The 27,395-nt window shown below is 42.8% G+C and overlaps 1 protein-coding gene across 1 annotated transcript; it reads right to left on the bottom strand.

The window, feature by feature from the left end:
* Window positions 1-7,752: 7,752 nt before the first annotated feature.
* On the bottom strand, window positions 7,753-27,368 carry IDH1 (isocitrate dehydrogenase (NADP(+)) 1, cytosolic). Its single transcript, XM_029225728.1, has 10 exons — window positions 27,198-27,368; window positions 26,114-26,179; window positions 23,641-23,778; window positions 19,960-20,251; window positions 17,230-17,335; window positions 15,760-15,937; window positions 14,268-14,419; window positions 11,208-11,348; window positions 10,345-10,507; window positions 7,753-8,691 (listed from the first exon to the last, which is right to left on the bottom strand). The coding sequence occupies exons 3-10, from the start codon at window positions 23,760-23,762 to the stop codon at window positions 8,601-8,603; spliced, it is 1,245 nt and encodes a 414-aa protein (XP_029081561.1). The 5' UTR covers window positions 23,763-23,778; window positions 26,114-26,179; window positions 27,198-27,368; the 3' UTR covers window positions 7,753-8,600.
* Window positions 27,369-27,395: the final 27 nt, after the last annotated feature.

Below are 27,395 nucleotides of genomic sequence, written 5' to 3'. Positions count from 1 at the left end.
GCTTTCTCTAGTTGCAGCAAGCGGGGGCCTCTCTTCTTTGCGGTGTGCAGGCCTCTCACTATTGTGGCCTCTCTTGTTGCGGAGCACAGGCTCCAGACGTGCAGGCTCAGTAGTTGTGGCTCACGGGCCTAGTTGCTCCGCGGCATGTGGGATCCTCCCAGACCAGGGCTCGAACCCGTATCCCCTGCACTAGCAGGCAGACTCTCAACCACTGCACCACCAGGGAAGCCCAATGTGACTGTTTTTGATGACCTGTGTCCTAAATCAATGGGCCCATTTGGACACCAAGGTTAAAGATTGCCAATCTTGTTTTAGGCAATGCAAAGAAGATGTTCCTTAGTTTTAAAGTTGTCAGATGTTAGCTCGGAAGGTACAAAAATTATTCTAAAGGAAGGATATGCAAGGTGGTGGGGAGGCAATCATGCCCAGCCGTGATTAGATATAGAATTTGTTCTACTGGGGTTGTAAATCAGCCAAAACTTGCTACCTCATAACAAGCACTGTTTGGTTCTCTGCAGAATTCAAAGATAACCTCCTATTCTTGAGGATAAGATAAAGGCACTAATAGAGAAATATGTTTGGAAATGGAGCTTTTACAAAGTTTGAGGACATCTGTAAAGCAACTATACTCCAATAAAAATTAATTAAGAAAAGAAAAAAAGGGCTTCCCTGGTGGCGCAGTGGTTGAGAGTCCGCCTGCCGATGCAGGGGACATGGGTTCGTGCCCCGGTCCGGGAAGATCCCACGTGCCGCGGAGCGGCTGGGCCCGTGAGCCATGGCCGCTAAGCCAGCGCGTCCGGAGCCTGTGCTCCGCAATGGGAGAGGCCACAACAGTGAGAGGCCCGCGTACCGCAAAAAAAAAAAAAAAAGTTTGAGGACATCTGTGGACACCCATCTGTATGCCACTGGCGCACCATCAAGACTGGGACATTTTTAAATGGCGGCTCTGGATGTATAGAAGTGGTGATGCCACAGACTCACGGGATCAGGCCAGGAATGTCATATGGGTGTCAAACAGAGCTGTTATTGAAGCTGTTCCTCTTTAGCATTCACCTCAGCATAAAAGAAACCTCTGTGATTGCCTGGCCAGGTTTACTTCTGGCTGCTCTTAGCCTGGTAGCACCCAAGGTCCAGGAGGGCCCAGGGACTCTGCATCTACTCACTGTAACTCAGGGGTGATTGGGAGTGTTGCTGTAGCCTTGTCTAGCTTGGTGGAGTGGGGGACTGGGTGCCCAGACACCCTGCCAGTGCTGAGAATGTTCTTCAGCATGGGATTTGCTAGAGTAAATGACTGGACAGGGGCTCTAGGTTTTGAGTGACGATAGTTGCTTAAACAAGTCTTTCTATATAATGAGGAGTCCTATCCCAGTCTATTCCTGCCTCCTCAATTTCTTTTAGAATTTATGCTACATTCTAAAGGCATGTACTATGCTGAGAAATGCTCTGAAAGGGGGTTCTATAAAGAACGTCATTCAGAAAGATGACAAAGATGACAAATGCTGTACTGTAAACTCTTCACCTCGGAATTTGGAATAAATGAACCCACTATTGTAATCAGTATAACATAGTAGTATACAAGTGACAATCTGAGGGGAAATCCAAAAAAATCAGTGAAAGGCTTTTTTCTCTAACTTTCCTTTTCACTTCTAATTCCTTACTTTCTCTGATTTATTTGCTTGATTAAATCCAACTTTTTTGTTACCATATTTGAACAGAGCTTAGTCTCATTCCTTCCAAGGTTCTAACTTAAAGTGAAAAGTTGGTAGGTTCTGTAGATTGTTTTTAAGAGTACTTTCTTAAATTTAATTTTTTTTATGTTAAAGTATAGTTGATTTACAATGTTGTGTTTGTTTCAGGTGTACAGCAAAGTGATTCAGTTATACATATACATATATCCATTCTTTTCAGATTCTTTTCCCATATAGGTTATTAAAGATTATTGAGTAGAGTTTCCTGTGCTATATAGTAGGTCCTTGTTGATTATCTATTTTATATATAGTAGTGTGTGTATGTTAATCCCCAAACTCCTAATTTATCCCTCTCCTGCCACCTTTCCCCTTTGGTAACCATAAATTTGTTATTGAAGTCTCTGAGTCTTTCTGTTTTGTAAATAAGTTCATTTGTATCTTTTTTTAGATTCCACATATAAACAATATCATATGATATTTGTGTTTCTCTGTCTGACTTACTTCATTTAGTATGATAATCTCTAGGTCAATCCATGTTGCTGCAAATGGGATATATCCAGAGAAAACCCTAATTGGAAAAGATATTGATACATGCAACCCAATGTTCACTACAGTACTATTTACAATTGCCAAGACATGGAAGCAACATGAATGTCCATCAACAGAGGAATGGATGAAGAACATGTGGTACATATATACAATGGAATATTACTTAGCCATAAAAATGAGAGTACTTTTATTTGTCTTTTGGAGAGAGAAATGGATGCAGCTTAGTGATGAACCCAAACCCTGGAATAACAGAGATTTGAATTATCATCCTAGGTTTACCCTTTACCACTGCAGGGCAGGAGGTAGAGCTCAACTGATTGCTATGTTTATTCAGAGCATAAAAGTGCCAACTGGGGATTTTTATGGAAGTTTCATCACATAGGCATGATTGAACATTAACTGAATTTCCAGCCCTTCTTCAGAGAACTGGGTGGGTGGGTGGAGGAGAAAGTTTCAAGCTTCTAATCATGGCTTGGCCTTTCTGATGACCAGTCCCATCCAGAAGCCCACCAAGAGTCACCTCATTAGAACAAAATACATTCCTATTATCCAGGAAATTCCAAGGGATTTAGGAGCTTCGTGTCAGGATGCAGGGTCAAAGACCCATATTAGAATAAAAGATGCTCCTGGTGTATCTATTTAGAAAATTACAAGGGTTTTAGGAGCTCTGTGCCAGGAACTGGGAGCAGAGATGAATATATACATTTTCTATTATCTCACATCAACAAAGGCTAAGCTATGAGAGTTGGTGCCAGGCTGCATCTGCCCAGAGGAAGGGGTGTCTTCTCCTAATTCACTCAAAGGTGCCTATGGGCTAGTGATAGTCCTAGAGAGGACAGAAGATTAACTTATTTGGGGCAGTAACTGTGCTGTGGTTCCAGAATTCTTTCCTCTCAGAAAAGTATTCTGGACAATCTACCTCTAAGATAGGGCTTTTTAGGTTCCAACTTCAGTTAGAGATCTTCCTAAGTAGTAAACATTCATGGAGTATTTCCAGTCAACAGAAAGCTAAGAGATCAGAAGTTCTGTAAAATGAAAAAGGAATTATAATATATGTCTTTTTACTTCCAGGATGCTTACCTAAGTGTTTCTTATCATCATTTTTTTTTTCAGCGAACATATAGGATTCTAATGTTGCTAAGCCTTTCCTAATTGTCTCCGAATTCTTTAAATTAAATATAACGAATGTTGCATATTTAAAATATGCTTATCAGCCTGTTCTTCAATTAAGTTTGTAATGATTTCATTCCCTTTGTTGCGGCAAGAATGGCCATGTTGTCACCCTAAAAATATGGGACCTGGAGTCAAACTACCTGGGTTTGAATCCCATCTTTGCCACTTACCATCTGTGGCAGGTTACATTTTCCCAGATGGACACACAGTCCTCCTGTTCCTCTTGCTCTTCTTCTTCTTTTTTTTTTTTCCTTATATATTTATTTTTGGCTGTGTTGGGTCTTTTTGCTGCGCCCGGGCTTTCTCTAGTTGCAGAGAGCGGGGGCAACTCTTCATTGTGGTGCACAGGCTTCTCATTGCGGTGGCTTCTCTTGTTGCGGAGCACCGGCTCTAGGTGCACAGGCTTCAGTAGTTGTGGCACGCGGGCTCAGTAGTTGTGGCTCACGGACTCTAGAGCGCAGGCTCAGTAGTTGTAGCGCACGGGCTTAGTTGCTCCGTGGCATGTGGGATCTTCCCGGACCAGGGCTCAAACCTGTGTCCCCTGCTTTGGCAGGTGGATTCTTAACCACTGCGCCACCAGGGAAGCCCCCTCATGCTCAAGGGGGCTACCTATCAAGGTAGGGGGCAGATTTATCCCCTTGAATCTGGACAGGTCTCTAATTATCATAGAAGTAAAACTATGTGACTTTGAAGACTAGGTCTTAAAAGGCATATGTGGACCATTACACAGCAACACAAGGAACTAACAATTGATACATGCACAAGTGGATGGATCTGAAGGGCATTATGTGTAGTGAAAAAAAGCCAATCTTAAAAGGTTACGTACTGTGCGATTCCATTTATGTAACATTCTTGAAATGATAAAGCTATAGAGTTGAAGAACAGGTGTGCTGTTGCCAAGGGACAGGTATCAGGGTGGGGAGGAGTGGGCGTGACTATAAAGAAATAGCACAAGGGAGTCCCTGGATGGAACAGTTTTGTATGTTGATTGTGGTGGCAATTACATGCATCTTAACGTGAAATCGAATTGCACAGAACACACGTGCAGGCACACACATACACAAATGAGGGCATATAATAACTGGTAAAATGGAGTAAGTTCACAGTCTAGTTAATTGTATTGTTAATTTCCTGGTTATGATATTGGCCTACAGTTACAGAAGATCACTACTGGGGGAAGCTGAGTGATGGGTTCACGGGACTCTATTACTATATTTGCAACTTCCTGTTAGTCTATAATTAACTCAATATAAAAAGGTTTTTTTTGTTTGTTTTTTTAGGCCGTACAGGTTTCATCTGTCCTTTCGGGATGCTTGTTTTTGGAGCCCAGCTGCGATGCTATAGGTATGTCCAGGCCACATGGAGAGGTTATTGTGGGGTTCTGCATGACAGCCCCATCTGGGGTCCCAGTCAATAGACACATGAGTGGGGAAACAGCCACAGCTGCCATCTGACTGCAACCACGTGTGAGACCCCAGGTGAGAATCTCTAAATAAGAACTGCCCAGCTGAGCCTAGTCAACCTCTAGCGAGGTAACAGTAAAGTAATATTATTGCTTTAAGCCACTAGGGTTTGAGATAACTCATTAGGCGACAAAAGATGACCAGAATACCATCAATGTGACCTGGGCACCTCTGTGCCCCAGGTTTTTTATTTACTTATGAAAAAGTAATAGTGACTGCATGACAGTTTATTGCAAGCATGAAACAAGTAATCGAGTAAAGAATCTAGGGCAGTGCTTAATGAGGTTCATAAATGTTAGCTCCAGTTATTATTACTGTGTATCCAAATTATAACAAAAGGACAAGCAAGATATTAAATAGCCCATTTAGCTCTGGGTCAATTCCAGAATGACACTAAATGACTTGTACCCACTTATCCCCAGAGACTGAGAGCAAGCCACAAGAACTTGGCAATGGAGTGGCTTCTATCTTGAGCACATCCTTGTATGACCTCTACCCTGTGGTTTGCCTGTGGGGTAAGTGTACATTCTAAAAATAAATGATGGTTCTATTAAGTTACCCCCCTCTACCTCAACCCCAGAGGGAGTAACTTATTTGTTCTATATGGGTTAAAAGTATTTGTGGGTGCTAATCTGCTCCTTGGGACGAAGAACATTCTTTTATGGAAAATGTCTGTTGCTTGAACAACATTTCAGCTAGTTGGAAGCCCACTTTGTAATACACAGCATTAAAAAAGGCCTTCTCCCTTTCCCCAATTTGAGCACACAGTGTGCTAAATCAAAGCCCTCTTTTCACTGTGCACCATTAAACAAAAAATTATAATTCCCACCCTACTCCTACCTCCTGACCACATAGTTATTGCACCTACAGGTCAGGACAGCAGACAACCTTTGGAAGGAAGAATTGACAGAAGGGGAGGCAGAATTGATTCGGAGCATGGTGTCCTGAGGTCACCCCCAAGGAGTCTGAATTTCCCTCCAGAGTTAGTGCCTGGTCGGAAACCAAGGAGGGGCCATTTCACCCAAAAGTGCTGACTATAGCTGCCTGGCAGAGCAGGGAGGCACTGCAGCAATAGAAGCCCTTGGGCAGCATCTGGATAAATACTTAGAACTTCAGACTTTGGAAAATGCCGAATCATTAACCCTTAGGTTTTAGTCCTTGCCTGTGATCTGTATGGGTGTTTTTGGAGGTTGCCCTGAAATCTGGATTCACTATGACTAACTCAGCCCAGTCAACCTTGTCTGTAATACTTAATCCCTACACAGAAAGAAAAAAATGAGAGAGGAAAAAAACGATGTGTGGGACAGGGGGAGGAGGGTAGGGGTGCTGGGGACACACCCACGCCCACACCCACACAGATGACGGAACAGTTTCTGCATCATCAATTTGAACTCTTTATCTGAGTTATCACAAAACACCATTAAAATATAACCTGAGGGCTTTCCTTGTGGCGCAATGGTTGAGAGTCCGCCTGCCAATGCAGGGGACGCGGGTTTGTGCCTCGGTCCGGGAAGATCCCACATGCCGCAGAGCGGCTGGGCCCGTGAGCCATGGCCGCTGAGCCTGCGCGTCCGGAGCCTGTGCTCCGCAACGGGAGAGGCCACAACAGTGAGAAGCCCGCGTAACGCAAAAAAAAAAAAAAAAAAAAAAATATATATATATATATATATATAAAACCTGAGCTATATTTCCCTGCTGCAGTTGTAACAATGTTGTGATAGCATCTCTCCTGATGTATCTGTGATTAATGGCCTTTATCATTAAGGTTTTCACATACAAGGTGGCTTTGAATGCAAATGTGCATTTTATCCAGGAGATGTTGGGGAAGATATCATAGAGTTGCCTGAAAACTAGGACAAATATCTCAATAGCTAGAGAATCAAGAACTCCTGCTTTACAAATGACCTGTTTTACAAAGTACCACAGCTGGCCCTGACACTCTCCTGACCTCACCACTGGGAGTTCTTAAAAGAATGACAGTGACACCAACCCTAGCTTAAGTATTTGATAAAGCCTATGGGTTCCGAAGTGGAAGAAAGGAAGTTGAAAACAACAGGTTGGATAGTGAACCTCAGAGAAAGTTTCTATAAATGAAAATTGCCGATGGGGCATAAAGTAAATAACACAAGGGGCATAAATAATACAAGTAATTCAAGTAAATAATACAAGGGGCATAAAGTAAGTAATACACCTTAAATTGCACCTGTTAGGGATTGCTCGCCATTCATCATCCTCCTCCTCTTTATTTAAAAAAATTTTTTTATGAAGGCTTTATTTTATTTATTTATTTTTTGCGGTACGCCGGCCTCTCACTGTTGTGGCCTCTCTCGTTGCGGAGCACAGGCTCTGGACGCGCAGGCTCAGCGGCCATGGCTCACGGGCCCAGCCGCTCAGACCGGGGCACGAACCCGTGTCCCCTGCATCAGCAGGCGGACTCTCAACCACTGCGCCACCAGGGAAGCCCGACAGAGACCTTTTAAAATCAAATTCCTATGGCTAGGACCTAGCCTAGCAACTGAAGTATACTTGATAAATAAAAACTCAGAAGACTAGTCATCAGCATTTAATTTTAATTAAAATGGATAGTTTATTTTTTTTGCGGTACGCGGGCCTCTCTACCGCTGCGGCCCCTCCCGCTGTGGAGCACAGGCTCCGGACGCGCAGGCTCAGCGGCCATGGCTCACGGGCCCAGCCGCTCCGCGGCATGTGGGATCCTCCCGGACCGGGGCACGAACCCGTGTCCCCTACATCGGCAGGCGGACTCTCAACCACTGCGCCACCAGGGAAGCCCGACAGAGACTTTTTAAAATCAAATTCCTATGGTTAAGACCTAGCCTGGCAACTGAAGTATACTTGATAAATAAAAACTCAGAACACTAGTCATTAGCACTTAATTTTAATTAAAATTGATAGTTTCGACTAAGAACAGGACTAGAATAGTGTTTACAATCAACTTCTGAAAAATCACATTTATATAAAGGAAATAAAACAGGTCAGCAGAAGTCCAAGCAAGGTGCAGCTTGTAGTATTGCACGTGGATGAAATATGCTGCTCAGGGTAGCATAATACTTAGGCCTCACAAGGCAAGGAGGAGGAGACAAATACAGAGGACAAACCCCTAGTTAGTATTTATTCTGGATTCTTCAGTGAGCTCAAAAATATGTAGTATTTTTGAAACATTCAGCTAGAGCTCTTTACAAGGATGACTGTGTCTTCAACACCTTTCAGTTACAGCCATGCTCTTCATTCCAAATCATACACGAGTTTAACGTACAGCTTCTACCTCACATAATGGGACATCTGTTAAATCAAAACCACCCAGAGCCACAGGCCATGAAAAGTGGGAAAGGGAATGAATTTCTACTTGATACAATTTTAGGGAATAGTACTGTGGCTATAGTTTACCCTTTCAAGCACTCTTCATTTTGGTCATTTATATCAGAACATGAAGAAAAGTGACAGTGAGTACAAATGGACACTAAAAGTAATTCCTAGGCTACTAGTAGAAAGTAAAATAAAATTTTAAAAAAGTCCCCTGCCACATTCACAAAGGTGGCATAACTATATGGATAAGAAAAAGGCTGTAAACTTATAGAAAAGATAAACTCTGGCTTCTAAACAAATTACAGAATTGATTTTGCCTTTACTCTTGAGTGTTATAGAGAAAACTGTAAACCAGTGGACCTAGTTACCAAAAACACACATCCTCCAAAGACAAGGGATGACCTTAAAGTTTGGCCTGAGCTAGTTTTGTCTTCAAGTTTTCTCCGAGTTTATCCATGAACTCAAATGTATTCAAGTAGTCAGAACGCTGCACACTAATAGCAGAGGAAAAAGAAAAGAAGGAAATTTAGTTTGTCTTTGATCTGGTGGCAGGTAGAGGAAAAGTCCTAGAAATGCTACTTAAAGTAACATTCTATTTATTTCTAGAAGAAAACTGATTAATGTGAACAAGCTATAAGTTTATGGCCGATGACTGCGTTCAAGGTTCAAGGGGCTAACCCAGGTTACAAGGCAGTCTGAGCAGAGGCTGGGCCACACACACACTCACAGGAGGTTCCTGGCCATGTAGCTTTGAGGGTGAAACTGCCCCAGAGCTTCATTCAGACTAATGCCTGGGACACTGAAATCATCCCACTTCTTATTCCTCATTCTTAAAAATAATAGAACATATCCAGGTATAGTCATGCTTTTACTCATATCCCCACAAAATGTCACATGTCCTCAAAAAAAACCTTTAGTAAAAAATTTATTCCTAAGTATTTTATTCTTTTTGATGCTATCATAAATAGAATATTTCAAATATGTTTTTCAAATATTTCAAAAAAAAATAGTTTTGCTCCCACTGTGAATGTGATGGTTCTTCCATTTCCATTTTTGTTTATTGGTGGTGTAAGGAAAAGCTACTTTGTTGTTGCTTATTTATCTAGTATCCGGCTACCTTAGCCTTTTGTTGTTGAATTGTTTGAATTTTATAGATACATAATTTATAACCTGAAAATAAAGACAATTTCATCACTTCTTTTCACATTAAAAAGAAAAGCTTTAGTGCTCTTATTTCTACCTTTGTCTTACTTAAAAAGCAAAAGACAATGGACTGGCTATCTAATCCTGCTAATAGGTGCCTACTCAAATCGGCTTGGAAGTAACACACCCATAGGAACATTTCAAACACTGTATTCTTGCTGGAAATTTAAGATAAGAAAGATGTAGTGATGGAGTGTATCCCCATTACTGAGGTATACTGACCCTAACAGAGATCTCTGAGGACACATGGATGGGACATGGGATTGGTGTTAAATTTTAGTATTGTTTCTTGATGTGAGTCATAGTAGCCAACTTTGATTGAGGGAGGAATCCCTGAGCAGCAGCTGACCCAGCTGGGATACAGGCTACCACGTTCTCAAAAAAGTCCTGGGCGATACATGGGCCCTCAAGTATCTGACTGCTGGTTACAGATACTTAAGGAAGGGACTATGATAAACCGGACATCTTATACCTGCACTGCTTACTTTTCTTACTGTAAATTGAAGAAAATAAAGAGGTAGAATAAAATAGTCTTGGGGGTCCCTTTGTTTCTAAATGCCTATAATTTTCTTGTTAAATTAAGCAGAACCTTGCCACCCACTTGACTGTAACTAGATCAGGGGTGAGCAAACTACAGCTTGGCCCATGAACCCAGTCTGGGCTGCAGCCCAGTTCTGTACACAGGGTTTGATTGGAACACTGCCACACCCATTAGCTTTTGTGTCACCACTGACTGCTTTCCTGCCATGGAGGCAAAGTTTAATAATTGCCGTATGTTCCACAAAGCCTGAAATGTTTATTATCTGACAATTTACAGATGTCTGCTGACTCCTGAACCAGATGACAAATACTAATTCATGCAACTCCAAAAAGCTCTTGATATTTTGAGTCCAGTGAGGATAAATGGTAATTTGACCACAGAGCTTAGGGCATCTTATACTTACTTGGGTAAACCTTTAATACAAGCAGCCAAGTCCTTGGTCATGAAGCCAGCCTCAATGGTCTCAATACAGACTTCTTCCAAAACCTTTGCAAAGAAGCTGAGGTCTTTATTGTTATCAAGTTTAGCTCTGTGGGCTAAGCCTCTGGTCCAGGCAAAAATGGAAGCTAAAAGAGAGGGAGAAAAAAAAAAACACACTTCAATCACACTGGTTAGAAATATTCCCAAGTGCCTCAGTTCCCCAAAATAGAACATTTTTTTTGTTTGTTTGTTTAGGTAACTGACTTCATTGGATGCTATCTGCATGAGCTGTAAGTTTTAGGAAAGTTGGAAACATTTTACCAAATTGAAACTTTTCAAAAAACTTGCACTTTTGTAGAGGAAATGTTTTGGATTTTGTTAGACCTTTAAGAAAGCACATATTCAGGGTAGGAATACATGACGCTTAAGGCATTTATGAATTTGGAAAAGGTCACAATCTCTTCTACCTCTTGTCTATATTGGTCTCTTCTCCTCTTTCCAGGCTATAATCTGTTTTAAAGTGCTATCCCTAAAACCTAGTTAAAAGGATCTAACAATGTGGCTTTAGATTCTTAGCTACATGTGACATTTCACTGCAGCAGAGGAAAAGGAAAATGCTTGTTGATAACATTCTTCTCTGTAATGAATATTCTCCCACAAACTGGAAAAGCATATATTGTGTGTATTTTAAGAAACATATTAAAACAGTTCTTATGAGTAGAGCAAATCAGCTGTTTGGTGATGATTTTATACACAAGGCACTGGGCAGCCAAAGGAACACATCTGAGCCCCTTTGGAGATTTCTACTCTGGTTGGAAATCAATGTAGCAGCAAACAATATCTTACCAATGGGATTGGTGGATGTCTCCTGTCCTTTCTGGTACATTCGGTAGTGACGTGTTACAGTCCCATGGGCAGCCTCTGCTTCTACTGTCTTGCCATCTGGACAAACCAGCACACTGGTCATCATGCCAAGAGAGCCATAACCTATGAGTGGCAGAACATGAAGTATGGGATTCAACTGCATGAAGAGCACTGGGTCTCCCAGAGATGAGAGAAAATGACTTCGTCTTGACAGGTCTCAGTGAGCAAAATAAACATGAGCACATGGAGTCACCAATAATTCTTCTGCCTTTCAGAAAAGGCTGTGCTTTTACTTCACTTATCTACCTCAGAGGCACCTGCTCCATGATGAAGAACTCATGGTCTGACTGCCTGCATTCCACCCTAGTTCCGTGACTCCCTAACTACTGTGGCTCAGTTTTCTTACCTGTAAAATGGGAATAGTAGAAACACCTATTTCATAGGGTTGTTGTGAGAACGAGATGAATATGCATATGTTCGTGAATATATATGAAAAGAATACATATTCCACAGAGTAAGAGCTCAATATATTACTGTCATGCTTACGTGCAGATACTCTGCTGTTCCAGGAAAATAAAGATTAATGAGTTGTCTCCTGCCATCAAGCTGCTCACAGGCTCATGTGGGACTGGGAAGAGAAAGCTGATTAAAAACAGAGTGGGATGGGGCTTCCCTGGTGGCACAGTGGTTAAGAATCCGCCTGCCAATGCAGGGGACACGGGTTCAAGCCCTGGTCTGGGAAGATTCCACATGCTGTGGAGCAACTAAGCCCATGTGCCACAACTACTGAGCCTGCGCTCCAGAGCCCGTGAGCCACAACTCCTGAAGCCTGCGCACCTACAGCCCGTGCTCCGCAACAAGAGAAGCCACCGCAATGAGAAGCCTACGCACCACAACGAAGAGTAGCCCCCGCTTGCCACAGCTAAAGAAAGCCTGCACGCAGCAACAAAGACCCAACGCAGCCAAAAATAAATAAATTAAATAAATTTTAAAAAAGCAACAACAAAAAACACAGAATGGGATGGGTCCAAGCACCTCCCACTCGCCCCTGCTCTCTTTCACAGCCTCCCCAAAACGACTCTATTCTGTGGTTTCCTATTCAGAGAACCACATTACAACTTTTAAGTCCATACAATTGGTTTTTCTTCTTTTTTCTTTTTTTACACTCGAATTCCAAGAACACTTTTCTCCATTTTTGCTACCTCCCAATAACACCTGTGGAGTTAATAATGCAAATTTATAATAGGCTGCTACTTTGTTTGTTTGAGAGTTAGTAAATAAACCCTTTTTAAACTCATCTTTGAGTACAATGGCAATTTCTGTGCTGAATTAGCAGCTCCTTTCCTATCACTGTGTTGGTATGAGGCTTTAGTAGAGTCTCAAATATTCATTGATTGGAGACGTTTAGGGCCATATCCACGGTGAATGTGTCTATCTATTTATATTAGGAGACACTAGTTGGTACCACTGTCAAAACTGAGGACAGAAATAAAATGTTTGGTGTGAGTCTAAAGTAGTTCATGCCTCTAGAGAAGAATGAACGTAAGAACAGCTCGGCTGGGGGCTTCCCTGGTGGTGCAATGGTTGAGAGTCCGCCTGTCGATGCAGGGGACACGGGTTCGTGCCCCGGTCTGGGAGGATCCCACATGCCGCGGAGCGGCTGGGCCCATAAGCCGTGGCTGCTGAGCCTGTGCTCTGCAACGGGAGAGGCCACAACAGTGAGAGGCCCGCGTACCGCCAAAAAAAAAAAGAACAGCTCGGCTGCCTTTTAATCTGTTTAGCTACGTTGAGCGTTGAGGTCACCTTTATCTACAGGTGCTGCTCAAACACAGAGCCTTGGTTCCAGGCATCTTATCGGTGCACTGCTGGACACTGCAATTCCACATTCCTATTTTGAAATCCTTTGAACCTCCATAACTTGACAATTACATTGGAGATATCCCTCCAGATACCCTCTACTTTTTTTTTTTTACCCTCTTCTTATTGCCATGAGGACATTTAGAAATGATGGAATGATTTGGGTCCCTTTCTAAGAACTCTGATTACCAGGAAGCTTTTTTACACACCACAGAATCACCACAAAGCAACACTCCTTCCTCTACTGCATTCAATATAAACGATTGTGAGGACGTAAGAGAAACAGAAGGAGGGTAAAGAAGGAGAACTGGGTAACTCATTTATCTGACATAAAAGTTATCTTTAACCAGGCAGATTTACTGATTTTCAAACTGATAGATGATTAACTTTTCATAAGAGAAAGAAAAAGTAGTACTTCCTGGGGAAAAGCAAACATAATTAAAGCTACCACAAACATTCATCGGGGGAAATTCAGTTTACACAGCTACCCTGAGTAACTGAAGTTCGAGGGCAACTTGGTGCCGAGGAAATCAGGGAAGGGAGCATTTTTGCTCATTTGGTCCTTATCTCTGGCATGAAGCTCCTGGTTCCTGGAATTTCTGTGAAGAGCCCGGGGCTTCTTTGCTCAATTCTGTGTGTTTCAAGCTAAGCAGTAAACACATGTGTCTTACAGGGTGACAGAAGAGCCGTCAAGGCTGGCAAAAGGGGCACGATCTGTAACTGTCTCCAGATGAATGGGCTCTCGGAGGGAGGCCCCTCGCTTAGGAGACAACCCTGGGCCCTCCTTGCCCGAGTCCCCTAGCTTTTCAGGTTCTCATCAGAAGGCAGATAAGGGTGGGGGGTGGTTTTCAGATCGGGCCGCTGGGCTACCATTGGAGGCAGGGAAGCTTCAAGCGGGGAAAGGGCTGAGACATAAGCTATGTCAGCCTCTGAGGCTGGAGCCGGGAGTCTCAACCCACGAGTTAATTCCTGTGCGTCCCTGCCAGAAGTCGCCTACCCAGTCTGAGCTTAATCTCCTCATCTGTCAGCTAAGAAGATGGACCTGGACGCCTTGCGGCGTTAACATTTCATGACTTTTAGCAGCAAAGGGCTACAGAATCCCCCTTCCTGTACCAGAGAGCTAGCAGGGCACGACCTGTCTGCTGCAGGCCAAGCCCACCTCCACTTGGTTCTCCAGCTCCTTACCTTGGGCCACGGAGTCTGACTGCACATCCCCATCATAGTTTTTACAGGCCCAGATGAAGCCTCCTTCTGATTTCATAGCTTGGGCCACCATGTCATCGATGAGCCTGTGCTCATACCAGATATTCTGAGCTTCAAACTGAGATTTGTACTGCCTAAGAAACAAGAAAGAAAAGAGAACAACAGACAAAGAAAACTGGTTTTGTTGGGATACCATGTGCCTCTCCAAAGGAGTCGGGGTGGGGTTGGAAGCAGCACATTTTAGTTGAAGCAACACAAATTTGAGAACCAGACAGACATGGGCTCAAATCTCTGCCCACTCATTTTCTAGTTGTGAAACCCCAATTTCCCCTTCTGTAAGGGTGATTTCATCCACTCTGCAGAGATGTGAGAATTAAACAAGGCGGTGGAGTGTCCCAAGTACTACTTTTACAGTTTTCAATACACCACTAATGAGATTCATGAGATTCAGCTTTCTTTAAGAATGTAATTGGGGAGAAAAAGACTACTTTACTGCTCAATATCATTCAGGAAACCAGGACAGCTTCTAGGTTTGATATAGATAGGTAGTAGAAGGAGGAATTAAAATGTCTCAGGAAAGATACCTAAAATCCTAGCCGTGGCCTGAATGCTTGTATCTAAACGGGAGGGACGCCATCTTAAAAGTCAACAAGTGCTCAGGTATTGTTGAACTCAAGGTTGTTATAAATGTAGACTTAAGTTCAAATGACTCCACTAAAGCAGAGTTTTATTTATTTATTTTTAATAAAATCAATCAATTAATTAATTTAAACTTTTTGGCCCACGGCTTATGGGATCTTAATTCCCTGGACTAGGGATTGAACCCATGCCCTCAGCAGTAAAAGCGTGGACTAACCACTGGACCACCAGGGAATTCCCAAAAGCAGTTTGTTTGTTTGTTTGTTTATTTGTTTGTTTGTTTGCTGTACGTGGGCCTCTCACTGTTGTGGCCTCTCCTGTTGTGGAGCACAGGCTCCGGACGCGCAGGCTCAGCGGCCATGGCTCACGGGCCCAGCCGCTCCGCGGCACGTGGGATCTTCCCGGACCGGGGCACGAACCCGTGTCCCCTGCATCGGCAGGCGGACTCTCAACCACTGCGCCACCAGGGAAGCCCCCAAAAGCAGTTTTAAATCTTAACAGTGGGCTTCAGAAAGAATGGAAATGGGCCCAAACTCAAACTCACACCCATGAAAAATCAGAACTTTCTATCACTAACAGGGTACCTTTACTCACACATTAAATAACTCTGGCCCTGAAGAAAATAAACGTCGGGACTTTATCTGAGAACACACTTCCCTTCTAAAAGCAATTCAAGAGTTTCGTTTCACTCCTGTTAAATCTCAGTTTTGTCCTTATCTGAATGGGATAGTGATGGTTTTCACTCAATTTGTCCCACAATCAAAGGGATAAGCATACAAATTCTATATTATAAATGCCAGCTTATGTGACAAAAAAGAAAAAGAACTGTAGTTACTTGTCATATATCTCCTGAAAGATGTCTTTAAAACGTCCATCATATTTCTTTAGAATAGTGTTTTTGGTGCTCAGATACAAAGGCCAATTCTTAGACAGAGCCATCAGGAAGGAACTGTGTGCAAAATCTTTGATTGCCTTATCTTGATTGTACATCCCCATGGCAACACCACCACCCTCTGTGGGGGGACAACAATGAGGGAAAAAAGAAAGGTAAACAGGGTATAGTTGTAACAAGTCTATATACACCCACCACCCCCAAAACACTCAATTCCCAGCTCTCATGTCTGAGTCCAGGCTTCAAACTTCAATATTCCATGAGCTCCTGAGACACATAATCAGAGGAAAGTCAGTTCTAGGTAAGGACATTCTAACTTGTTCTGAAAGGGCAACATGAAAGGGCAACAAAGAGAAAAACATGGTCTTCAGGATCCTAAAGTTCTTGAAATACCAAAAGCTACTGAAACGAACCAGAAATATACTCAAGAGTTGAATAATTTTTAAAGTCTCTTTTCATACTTTAAAAATTTCAAGCATGTTTTCTAAACTCTAAGTGTGAACTCAATCCTTAGCTACTGAGAAAACTTTGCATTTCAAATACTGGATGAAAATTCTTGTAATTTCCTGGCGGATACTGAAAGTTCATTCTGTCATTGGTAGAAATAATTACACTCCATGTAATCACTGGTGTTTCACAGCTCTTAGTGTTTGAACTTTGTTATTACTGAAAGCTAGAACTTGAATCTGTGCCACTGCCCAGAGCCAGCTTGGGCTGAGGATGTTAGAGCTGCTGAAACTGGCAGAACTAGAGTCCATTAAAATGATATGATTTAGAGGAGTCAAGGAAAACAACAGCTAGGTAAGTTCTGAGGTTTTGTTTGTGTGAGTGCTTTTAACAACCTTAACAGTGGAGAAAGGGGGTCCTCTGTTCTTTCAACAGCTTTTGGGAGGGATTTGCCATAATGGACCTTAGAAGCAGCAGGACGGGGTGGGGGGGGGAAAGAAGAGGCAAAAAAAACAAACTTTCCACTTTCACAGAACCAATACTCAGAAGGACAAGAAGAAAACTTCAGCAAATAAATAATGCAGCCATTTTCAAATACAAACCCTACCAGAGCCAAAGGGCAGGATTACATGACAGGCGATTTGGGGCTATTAATGTTTAATTTGTGCACAACAGACTCCTGTCAACCTTCCCTCCATGTTTTAAGAGAGACGCATAATTATCTACTTGCATTTCCAATTATCTATATGCATTTCCAATTAAGTGGCTAGTTCTTTTTATGCCTTTAGCAATGCCACAGGAAGCCATGGCATTGATTTTGAGTCCTATGGAAATGCTATAGATTCAGGTTGTATTTTTAGGCAGCCACACAATTTTCACAGAACTTTAAAAAAAACCAGTAATAATGCTGTCTAAACGATCTGCTAAAAAAATGAAAGATGTAGCTCATGGTGGACTTACACATACCTGTGAAGTTATGTACCAGGAATGTCGTTTTGGGGGATCCATCGCTTGGCGTGTAGGATATCTCTACTTTTCCAGGCCCCGGGACAACAAAATCAGTTGCTCTGTACTGTATGGGGGAAAAAGTTATATTAAAAAAACAAAAACAAAAAACCCCCCACAAAAACCCAAAACTGTCCTAGCTAGTTAGTGGTAGTACACATTAGAAATCAATATTTATCAGGGGCCTACCATGCATGGGGCAGTTTTCTGAGTACAGATATGGGTATGAAAGAGAATAACAAAGTATTTCCCCTTATGAAGCTTAAGACCTAACAAAGACAAAAAAAGAAGTAACATTAGAGCTTTCAAATGTCAAAAGGGGGCACAGATAAAAAATGCTATTGGAGGGTTTCCCTGGTGGCGCAGTGGTTGAGAGTCCACCTGCCGATGCAGGGGACGCGGGTTCGTGCCCCGGTCCGGGAAGATCCCACATGCCGCGGAGCGGCAGGGCCCGTGAGCCATGAGCCATGGCCGCTGAGCCTGCGTGTCCGGAGGCTGTGCTCCGCAACGGGAGAGGCCACAACAGTGAGAGGCCCGTGTACCACAAAAAAACAAACAAACAAAAAAATGCTATTGGAAGACAGAGGAAGAGGAATGACTATAACCTGGAGGTCAAGGAAGCCTTCCTATAGGGAGATAATATACTAGCTGTAGCACTGAACATGATGATGGGAATGCTGCCTGGTTCTCACTATATGACATACTTTAAGTGATTAACTTGTATCCCTTATTACCTCATCTGATTCTTCCATCAATCTTACAAGGGAGGAACTGTGATGTAGTGGAAATAATGCATCTAGGGTCAAAAGACTCGGGATCTGGTCCTTGGACCTTCAGGACTCGGTCTCTTCATGGTAATCACTGCTACTAATGCCCAGCCCAGGACCTGTCCACAGGAAGCAATCATTCTGAAAGCAGCTGCAACAGGCTGACGACCCTTAGGAAAGGGCCTGTGGAGGACTGCTACCTTTGGTATGGAAAATGTGCCCAGCCCACACTAGGCTTATGTCAATCTTTGCTGCCTTGTATCTTCTTCAATGGCTTAGATTAGAATACTTTCAGGGTCAGGTACCAGCCGATGCCAGCCAAATCTATTTGTCTGTTTTGTGTAGAATAATACTAATAACAGCTGGCAGAAAAGCTGTCAGATAACGATGCAGATTAAATATCTACTCTATGCAGAATATTTCTGACATATAAAGTCCTTCACTATGGGTGGTAATTGATTCCCATTTCTCAAAAGGCAGAAACCGAGGCACCAAAGTACAATAAATGCTTTCTAGAGGTTTGGAATTTTCAATCTAGACTTTAGTAAATAGAATGACCATTCTTCCAGGTGATTGATGCCAAAATAATAATTAAAAAAAAAAAAAAGGAAAAGGACATCATTGAACTCGTAAGAACTTAAGAGTGGTGTTCCCAGGATTAGCGAGCTTGTAGCACTCCCATCTACATCCCCTCTCCTGGGCCTCTGAGAGGTATCTGTGAAGGGACTGGCCAGGATGAAGGGATAGTCTGAGCCACACGGTAGAACAAAGTGAACTACCCCTCAAGGACGACCTGGTGACCCTGCCCCCAGGAACGGAGAGTGGTCTGCTCTACCCATACTATTTTTAAGGACGGCTACATCAAAGCCTCTGGGTGTCAGCATCAGGGAGACTTGTTTTTAAGGCTCTTTTAATACATAAGCTGCTTTCTATGAAAGTCTAAAACTTCAGTTTCAACACAGAACTTTTATTTTGTTTAGCTGGCAATTTTTGTTTAATTTGGCAACAAGCCTACTTGTATAGAAGTACAGAAACTGTACTTTTTTTTTCCCAAGCAGGAAGGGAATGTTTTAAAGAGACTGTTTTCAACTACTGAGTCAGTTTTTCCTTTTATGCATGAAACGATCATGTTTAATATAATCTTCGGTAGTTCTCAACTCTGTCTGCACATTAGAATCACCTGGGGAGCTTTAAAATGCCATGGAATTCAGATTTAGCTGGTATAGGGTGGGACTCAGGCACTGGAATTAAAACAAACAAAATTTTTTTAAAACGCGAAGCAAAATAAAACAAACACCAAAAAACCTGTAAAGGGACCTTACTGTACAGCCACAGGGTTTGGCTGAACCACTGATTTGGCCGAACCACAGGAAATTATCTAAATAAAAATGTCTACATCATATGGTTTAATCTAATAAAAAGATAAGGAAGAAAAAAACATGCCTGAAAAACATCATTTGTGTTGAGACAGGTACCCATCTGTAAGTTTATCTGTATTTACTTTTATCTAAATGTATACATACATTCATTTCTCAATTCTGTACCTCACTTAATGGGAGTAGATAAGATAAAATAAAGATAAGAATAAAGCACATATAAATCAGAACTGCTGGGCAAAGTCCGTGAAAAAATAATATGGATTTTTTGATGATGGCCATTCTGACTGGTGTGAGATGATATCTCATTGTAGTTTTGATTTGCATTTCTCTAATGATTAATGCTTTGTGACCGCCTGGAGAGGTGGGATAGGGAGGGTGGGAGGGAGATGCAAGAGGGAAGAGATATGGGAACATATGTATATGTATAACTGATTCACTTTGTTATAAAGCAGAAACTAACACACCATTGTAAAGCAATTATACTCCAATAAAGATGTAAAAAAAAAAAAGAATATGGAAAATCAAGTTATGCCAACACCACTTACTTGATCGCCATAAGCATGACGACCTATGATGATGGGTTTTACCCATCCACTCACAAGCCGGGGGATATTTTTGCAGATAATAGCTTCTCTGAACACAGTGCCACCCAGAATATTTCGGATGGTGCCATTTGGTGATTTCCACATTTGTTTCAACTTGAACTCCTCTACCCTCTTCTCATCGGGGGTGATGGTGGCACACTTGACACCAACGTTGTATTTCTTTATAGCTTCTGCAGCGTCCTTGGTGACCTGGTCATTGGTGGCATCGCGATTCTCTATGCCTAAATCATAGCTGGGAGGGAAAAATTGTAAGCGTAACTTTCCAGGCAAACCGACAGGAGATTGAGGGTACTCCTATTCTATCCCCATGCACCACTCTGTTTATGGTGATGGCATGCAGGGCCTGCCCTGCAGAAAGTGAAGACTCCATATGTACCCAAATCTGCCAAGTTTTAGCATTAGTGTATCCTAGACACAGAAGATGGCTGCCAACTAAAAAAAAAGCACCAAGAAAGGCTGGACTGCTAGGCCACGCATGCCTCCCCGTGTGTGGGAAGCTGTCTAGAAGGAAACTAAATGGAAACCACTGCGCTCTGCCCTGCTGCCTGCTCTTCACCATAGAGGCAATAATAATAGCACACCAGCAACATTTCTGCAGACTGCCTTCCGCACGATTAACATAAGAATGCAAGCCCAAACATTAATTTTCCCTTAGTAAATATTGTGCTCTACAAGTAAAGGGGTCAGAGGGTTTCTAGTATTTTGGCACTGAAGTGTTGGAGTTACAGATGAGACGGACACTGCCAAAAAAAGCTAATGACCCCTTCATTAATGACAGTTAGTCATATGAAGAAGCTTTCCCTAAATCTTGGGCAAATCTCTTTCTTCTGGAAACAAGCCTGCAGTTTATAGAATAAGTAATGGAATCTAGCAGTGGTTTTATAGACCCCAGTGAATTATAGCTTAATACACACCAACACCCAGACTGCAGGTTATTCAGAGCAGGAAAGAATGCTGGTTGTCCATGAAGTATAGAAAAAGACTGTAAAGCTTTATTTAAAGTATGTAATAGTTTGCCAAAAGCAGGAAAAACAAAACAGTAATGAACAGTTTATTTTGTTCGCCAAGGCTTTAAAAGTTTTCCAAATTTTTTCACCCTTCAAAACTTGCTGAACCATTAAGCCTCTAGATTTCTCGCTTCAGTTCCTGTATTTTCCTTTCCTTAGATATCCCAACTTGTGACGGAAATGCAAAAGGGAATCCAATCTTACAATGTATTTCCAAATAATAATTCCAAACTGCCTTGACTGTTTTGGCTTCCTCCCTCCCCTTGAGGGTGTATCGTGCATTTGCATTAACCAGGCCTCCTTAGGAGATACCCTTCCTTCTTAGTCTTGTAAGGGGTCATGATGACCCACTACTTGCTTTGTACACGCAGATGTGGATTGTGTGTAAACTGTCAATACATCATTTGGGTCAATACAACCCTTTACTCAAAAACTTCCTTAACTGCTCTTTCACCTCTAGCGGGCAGAACAGTCCTCAGAGCTTTCTGAAAGACTGTCTCCTGGGTTATAATCCTCAAGTTGGCATGAATAAAATTTTCCATTTCTTTCTTAGATCGATTATTGGTTAATTTTTTTTTTCATGGACACTTACAAAGCCACTGACTTTCTTATCTTATGGTTTAGGGAGTGCTCAATATCTATAAATGTCTACTCCTAACTCAAACAAGCAATGTGGTCAGCAGTATTTATGTTCGTAGGAAGCATTTTTCATCAGAAGAACCTGCCAGCAAATTAGTGGATTTTTTGCTTCTCTTCTTAACATTTCTAAGCGAAAAGAATGAATAAATGGCCTCGATTACTGCCTAGCCAACAGAAAATAAAACAAATGAGTCACTCCACTCCCCTCAAAAAGAGCCAATCATGTAATAATAATAGCAATTTTGGAACAACTTACACTTGTTTAAGTCTCCAAAAATTCTTTAGTCTTCAGCCAGTGACTTTGCCTTCTAGGCATAATGACTGTCCTTTAAACCTCCTTATGCCTCTATACTAAAGCAGCTCAAAAGCACTTTGCAGCTACTATACTGGGAAGAGCTCTGCAAATTCACCTATTATCATGTAAAGTGTTTGTAAAATGCTTCTTTAACCACTTGGATGATTTTTTTTTTTTAACTTTAATTAATTAATTAATTAGGGCTGCATTGAGTCTTCCTGGCTGGGCTTTCTCTAGTTCCGCTTAGTTGCAGTGCGGGGGCTTCTCATTGCAGTGGCTTCTCTCGTTGCGAGCACGGGCTCTAGGCACGCAGGCTTCAGTAGTTGTGGCGCACGGGTTTATTTGCTCCGCGGCATGTGGGTTCTTCGCAGACCAGGGATTGAACCTGTGTCCCCTGCATTGGCAGGCGGATTCCTAACCACTGCACCACCAGGGAAGTCCCTGGATGATGTTTTTATAGTGTCATTTCCTGTGTGTTTGGTGGACCTCTGCAGATATTTGCTCCCTCCCTCTCATGGCTGCAATATAGATATTATCCACACCTTAGGCTTAGAATAATTAAAAAGGGCATTTAATGACAACATGTGAATTAAATGTCTACACCCAAGCAAATAACAGGTCCTCAGGACAGTCTGAGGAATAATTCTGGGTCAAGGCAAACACGCTTACAGTTGCCAATAGTTTGGCTGAAATGTGTTGTTCAACATATTACCCTGCCAGTCTTCAGCCTCTCCACCCCTGTGAAAATTCTGTCTCTACCTAGTCCAAATGTACAAAGAGCATGAGCAAATGTATGAAAAACATAGGGGGAAGAAAAATGAAAGAATGCCATAGAGATTTTCATATCTGTCCCCAAATACTTTTTTTTTTTTTTTTTTTTTGCGGTACACGGGCCTCTCACTGTTGTGGCCTCTCCCGTTGTGGAGCACAGGCTCCGGACGCGCAGGATCAGCGGCCATGTCTCACGGGCCCAGCCGCTCTGCGGCATGTGGGATCTTCCTAGACCGGGGCACGAACCTGTGTCCCCTGCACTGGCAGGCGGACTCTCAACCACTGTGCCACCAGGGAAGCCCCCCAAATACTTTTAATACAGGGTAAAGGCTCCAATCTCCAGGACACAAATGGTTTACGGAACTTCTGAAAGGTCAGGGTTGTATTAGATAACGTCAAGAATTCTTTCTGTGCTACAATTGTATGCAAAGGGTAAAAGACAAGGAATGAAAAAGACAAGGAATGAAAAGGAATGTTTCTCCAGGTCAAGATGAGCTAACAGACCCCCAAGCCATGAACCACCTGGCCAGAGAAGGTAAACAGGACACATCCTGACCCACTGAAACTAACATTTAAGAAATGTCACAGAAATTTCACAAGCTTCTCAGTTCTTCAGTTCTTCCCCTTTAAAAACAACCCCAACTCAAAGACCAATTTGGAGTGGATCTGAGACTTGTCTCCCACTCCCTTCTTGGCGCCCTGCAAATAACCCCTTACTTTGCTGCAAACACCTACTGTCAAGAGTTTGGCTTTCTGCACCAGGGGCACACCAGTTACACATTCATTTGCTTATAAGCTCACCAAAAGCTTTATACACAAGGTACAGTGGTATCTATGTAAGAAAGTGACTTATAACCTGAAATCACACATGCTTTCTGACTTTGCTGCTTGGCAGAGTGATTCATTTACCTGTGCAGGTCCAATTCCACATAGGGAAAAATAAGTTTCTCTTTAATCAACTCCCAAATGATTCGTGTCATTTCATCTCCTTGCATCTCTACTACAGAACCGCCTTGGATTTTTTGAGACATTTTGACTTCAATAAACCTTCAAGAGGAAAAATGATAAGACACATAGCTCATCATTTGCCTCATTACCATGTAAAAACAAAATACAATTTGGTGACTTCTAAAAGAACAACTCATAACAGCATGACTGCATAAAAAGCTAATAACAATTACATTAACCATTAGAATCGAATACGTTTGCTGTATAAAGCATTGTGTTACATGCTTCTTGTGTGGTTTCTGAATCAACACAACAACCCTGTAAGATGGAAATTATTTTTCCATTCTACTTTGCTAAAAGAAAAAAAGCTTTCGCAAGGCCATCCGGCTGGAGGGTCGGCTGGAAGGTCGGGGAGCCTGAGCCGGTCACATGCCCTTAATAATGTAATCATTATTCTTGACTGTTGGTTTGTCCTATAAAATGAGATTATTTCCACAATATCATGTTTATTTGAAAACCTCTATCCAACTCCTCATTCTACTGGGCCCTCAAGAGGAGCAGAATGATGTGTGCTACTATTTCCCCTCTTTTAAGAGGCTGTTTTGGTTAAAACAACTATCCTTGAGGAGATTCAACAAGTTCCAGCGACCCATTTTAAAGAAACTTTAAGTCCTTTTAAAAGTGAAATATGAAGAATTCCAGGTGGAACTATATTTTCCTAGAGACAATAACGGATATTGGGGATGTCACACTGAATACAAAGTGATTTCTCAGAGAAATCTGTACGTATAGAGAAGGACTACTGTCCAGGACACGCCCCTGTTCTGTCCTCGGTATCCCAACTCCTGGACTCTTCTTCTGGCGGTTGGTGGGCAAAGCTGCCAGTGGGTGGGACAGGGGATTGGAATTGTTCCAGGAAGAGGTGTCTTCTTGGGATGTGGGGGGATGCCAGATTCAAGTCAATCTGATTCCCAGAGAGGGCAGGGGTACACCCTTTGGATGAGGCTTAAAGAAAGGCGTGTTTCCTGAGAGGCAGAGGAGGCCCTGAGCCTGCTAAAGGTTCCCTTTCATGGTGCTCTAATGGAAACTTTTTTTCTCCCTAGCAACATAACTGCAGATTGCTTTTATTCTTTTAAGTTATGGCTGAGGACTGGAAGTCAGGAGAACTGACTAAAAAAAATATGAAGTAAGAGGCCTGTAAACAGTATTTCTTAAAAAGTTAAGCGAAAGTAACTTGGTCTTTAAATTTTAAAACGTAATGATTAGTAGACTGTGAGCTTCAGTTCCTCACCACAAGCCAGGACATATTCCTAACCCCTAGGCCCATTTTCACTTCCCAATTTCTAACTCTGGGATCCTGCTTATTAGTATTTAGGAGGTTCCCTAGACCATTACTGGGGAACCATCTGGAACTCAACTAGAATAAAAAAGTGAACAAACTGGTGTGAATGAGTCAGCTACTTCCCATTTGTAATTTCAAGTATAATTTAAAGTACAGCTTAAAGTGTATGATTTAGTCATGCTGATCCCACTGTCACATCTGTCCTTGTATTTAAAACAAAACAAAAAGAGGCAGCAAACTTATCTTAGTTTTGATACATTTCTGAGGCCATACTCCTACATAGTATTATGCAAGGGCTATGATGGCTAATTTTCTTTGACGGCAAATACAGTTAATAAAAGGTCATACATCATACTTGAAATTTCAATAATGAGTGACAATGTTTTTAGTTAATTATTTTCTTCTCAATTGAAACAAACACTTTCTGCAGTAATCTTTCGATATTTCATAATGCATAACTGAAACATTTCATGTTTTCTTCACGTTACTTATCCATTACATTTTTACTATCTTTTCACTAAAAAAGTGAAGCTTTATTGTAGACCCTGGCTTACTACAATGTAGGACACTATTTTATTTCTCCTAGATTTGAATTCCATGCAGTGAGCATTAGACACCACTGAATTCACTTTCTACCATAGTCCCTCAGATTTTCTGTCTCCACCCAAACCCTGACTTCAGAAGGAAGGCCTTTTCCAACAAGCCAGTTCATTTATTCTGAAAGCAGCTGAATTCCAATCTCCTGATACACATGTGCAATGCTAGAAAATAAACCTGGACTAATACAAAGTAGTTTAAGAAAAAAGAGCTGCTCACCCTGTTTAATTTTATTTTCATTATTCCCAAAATTTTAGCCACATTTTTTGGGGGGCTGAGTTCATAAACTACATTAATTTCTGGGCAACCCCCCCAAAAAACCAAAGTCTCTTGCAGAGAAGTCTAGACTGAAAGAAACAAGGAAGCAAGTGCAATTTATTGTTGGAAATATTCCTGACTCACTCTTGCAGTGGCTCTGACCACTTCCAAGACCTCCAAGACCAATTAAACTCAGTATTGCCATATCAAAGAATGGGAGAAATTGCTAATTCTCACCTTTACAATTTCTAATCACCCCAACTCCTCTCAATCTTGCAGACTCAGCTGAGTGCAGTTTATCTCCTAAAACAAATCAAAAAAGGGAAGAGAAAGGTAAGGTACAAGGCACTCCTGTCAGGAGAATTTAGCTGATTTCAATACGGGCCAGGCAACCCGGTTTGTCTGGTTTAAAGTACAGTGCTGAGTGTGCCCAGGCGGGGCAAAGGGCAGTTTTAGGTCCGCAGGCACCTTTCAAATAAAGTAAATATCTCTGCACACACTGGAGGGTGCGTCCGTGGGGAGTCCCGGGTTCGTCGTCCGTTAGCTAGTCTTGGGGTTTGCACGTCCTTAGGGGACGCTGTGACCAGCGGGCTCATGGCCTGCATGCGTCCTTGTGGCCACTGTGCAAGAGGGCTGCATCCGAAGCTGGCTCGGTTTCTCCTTCCAGGTCTCCACGTCCGCCTCTTCCCTCCCAGGTGCCGGGACCTTTAAAACCCGGGCGCCAGGAACAGGCCGAAGGACGCCTCCTCCAGAACTGGAGAAGCTGGCGGCGGCGTGGTTTCCTCCACTCTCACTCCGCCCCCGACCGCCACCAGGTGGCCTAGCGAACGCCCCTCGCCGCCCCCCTTCAGGCTCCCCAGGCGGACGCATCCAGCTCGCCGCACCGCCAGTCCCAGCAGCCCAAGGTCGATGCACACTCCCAAGTCCTCCAGCTCCCGAGGCCGCAAGTTTTCTTCCCCGTAAACGCAAGACTTCGACTTCCACGCGTCCCTGCATCCTCCCACCCCGATTTTCCTTTCTGTTGCAGACTTGGCCTTCCGTCTGTCATGGCATGCAACCTTCCGCCGCCCGGTTTTCGTCCTCCCTTTCCTAAGAGCGGGCCTTCTACACATCCAGGCATCCAGCACCTTCTTCCTCCCCATTTCCAAAACCACGCCCAATACCTGGATTTCTTTCCCCTGCCTTACGACCACGACTCGCCGCTAAGTTGCCCCTACCATACCCAAGATCTGAGCTTCCTTCCTTTTTCCCACTCCAGCTATTGACAGAGCCTCCCCACAAAAGCCAGGGGCCGGAGACGCCCTTCGAAGCCTGCGGTTACCTGCAGGAGAAGGTACGCTGGCGATGACCCGGGAACGCCACAGCCCTCACACGGTTAACCCCACAAGCGCACACTCTGGCAATCCCAGCTGTGCTCCAGCTGTTTCGGCCTCTGACACGGCCTCTGCAGAAACCGAGAGCTGGAACGGCCGCGCTTCCAGGCTTTTGCCCAGACCCAGGCCCGGCCCCCTCAGTCCAC

This window comes from Monodon monoceros, unplaced genomic scaffold (genome assembly GCF_005190385.1).
Source record: "Monodon monoceros isolate NGI ecotype Baffin Bay Population unplaced genomic scaffold, NGI_Narwhal_1 Super_Scaffold_16, whole genome shotgun sequence".
In the NCBI taxonomy this organism is placed as follows: domain Eukaryota; kingdom Metazoa; phylum Chordata; class Mammalia; order Artiodactyla; family Monodontidae; genus Monodon; species Monodon monoceros.
This window is presented reverse-complemented; position numbering and strand designations above follow the sequence as displayed.

Excerpts from the sequence above, each read along its gene's own strand:
- IDH1 (XM_029225728.1), bottom strand. The coding sequence starts at position 23,762 with ATGTCTCAAAAAATCCAAGGCGGTTCTGTAGTAGAGATGCAAGGAGAT. Across the intron at positions 20,252-23,640 it reads GTGGAATTGGACCTGCACAG|CTATGATTTAGGCATAGAGA; the intron begins GTAAATGAATCA and ends TTTCCCTCCCAG. Across the intron at positions 8,692-10,344 it reads TGTATTAAAGGTTTACCCAA|TGTGCAGCGTTCTGACTACT; the intron begins GTAAGTATAAGA and ends CTCTGCTATTAG.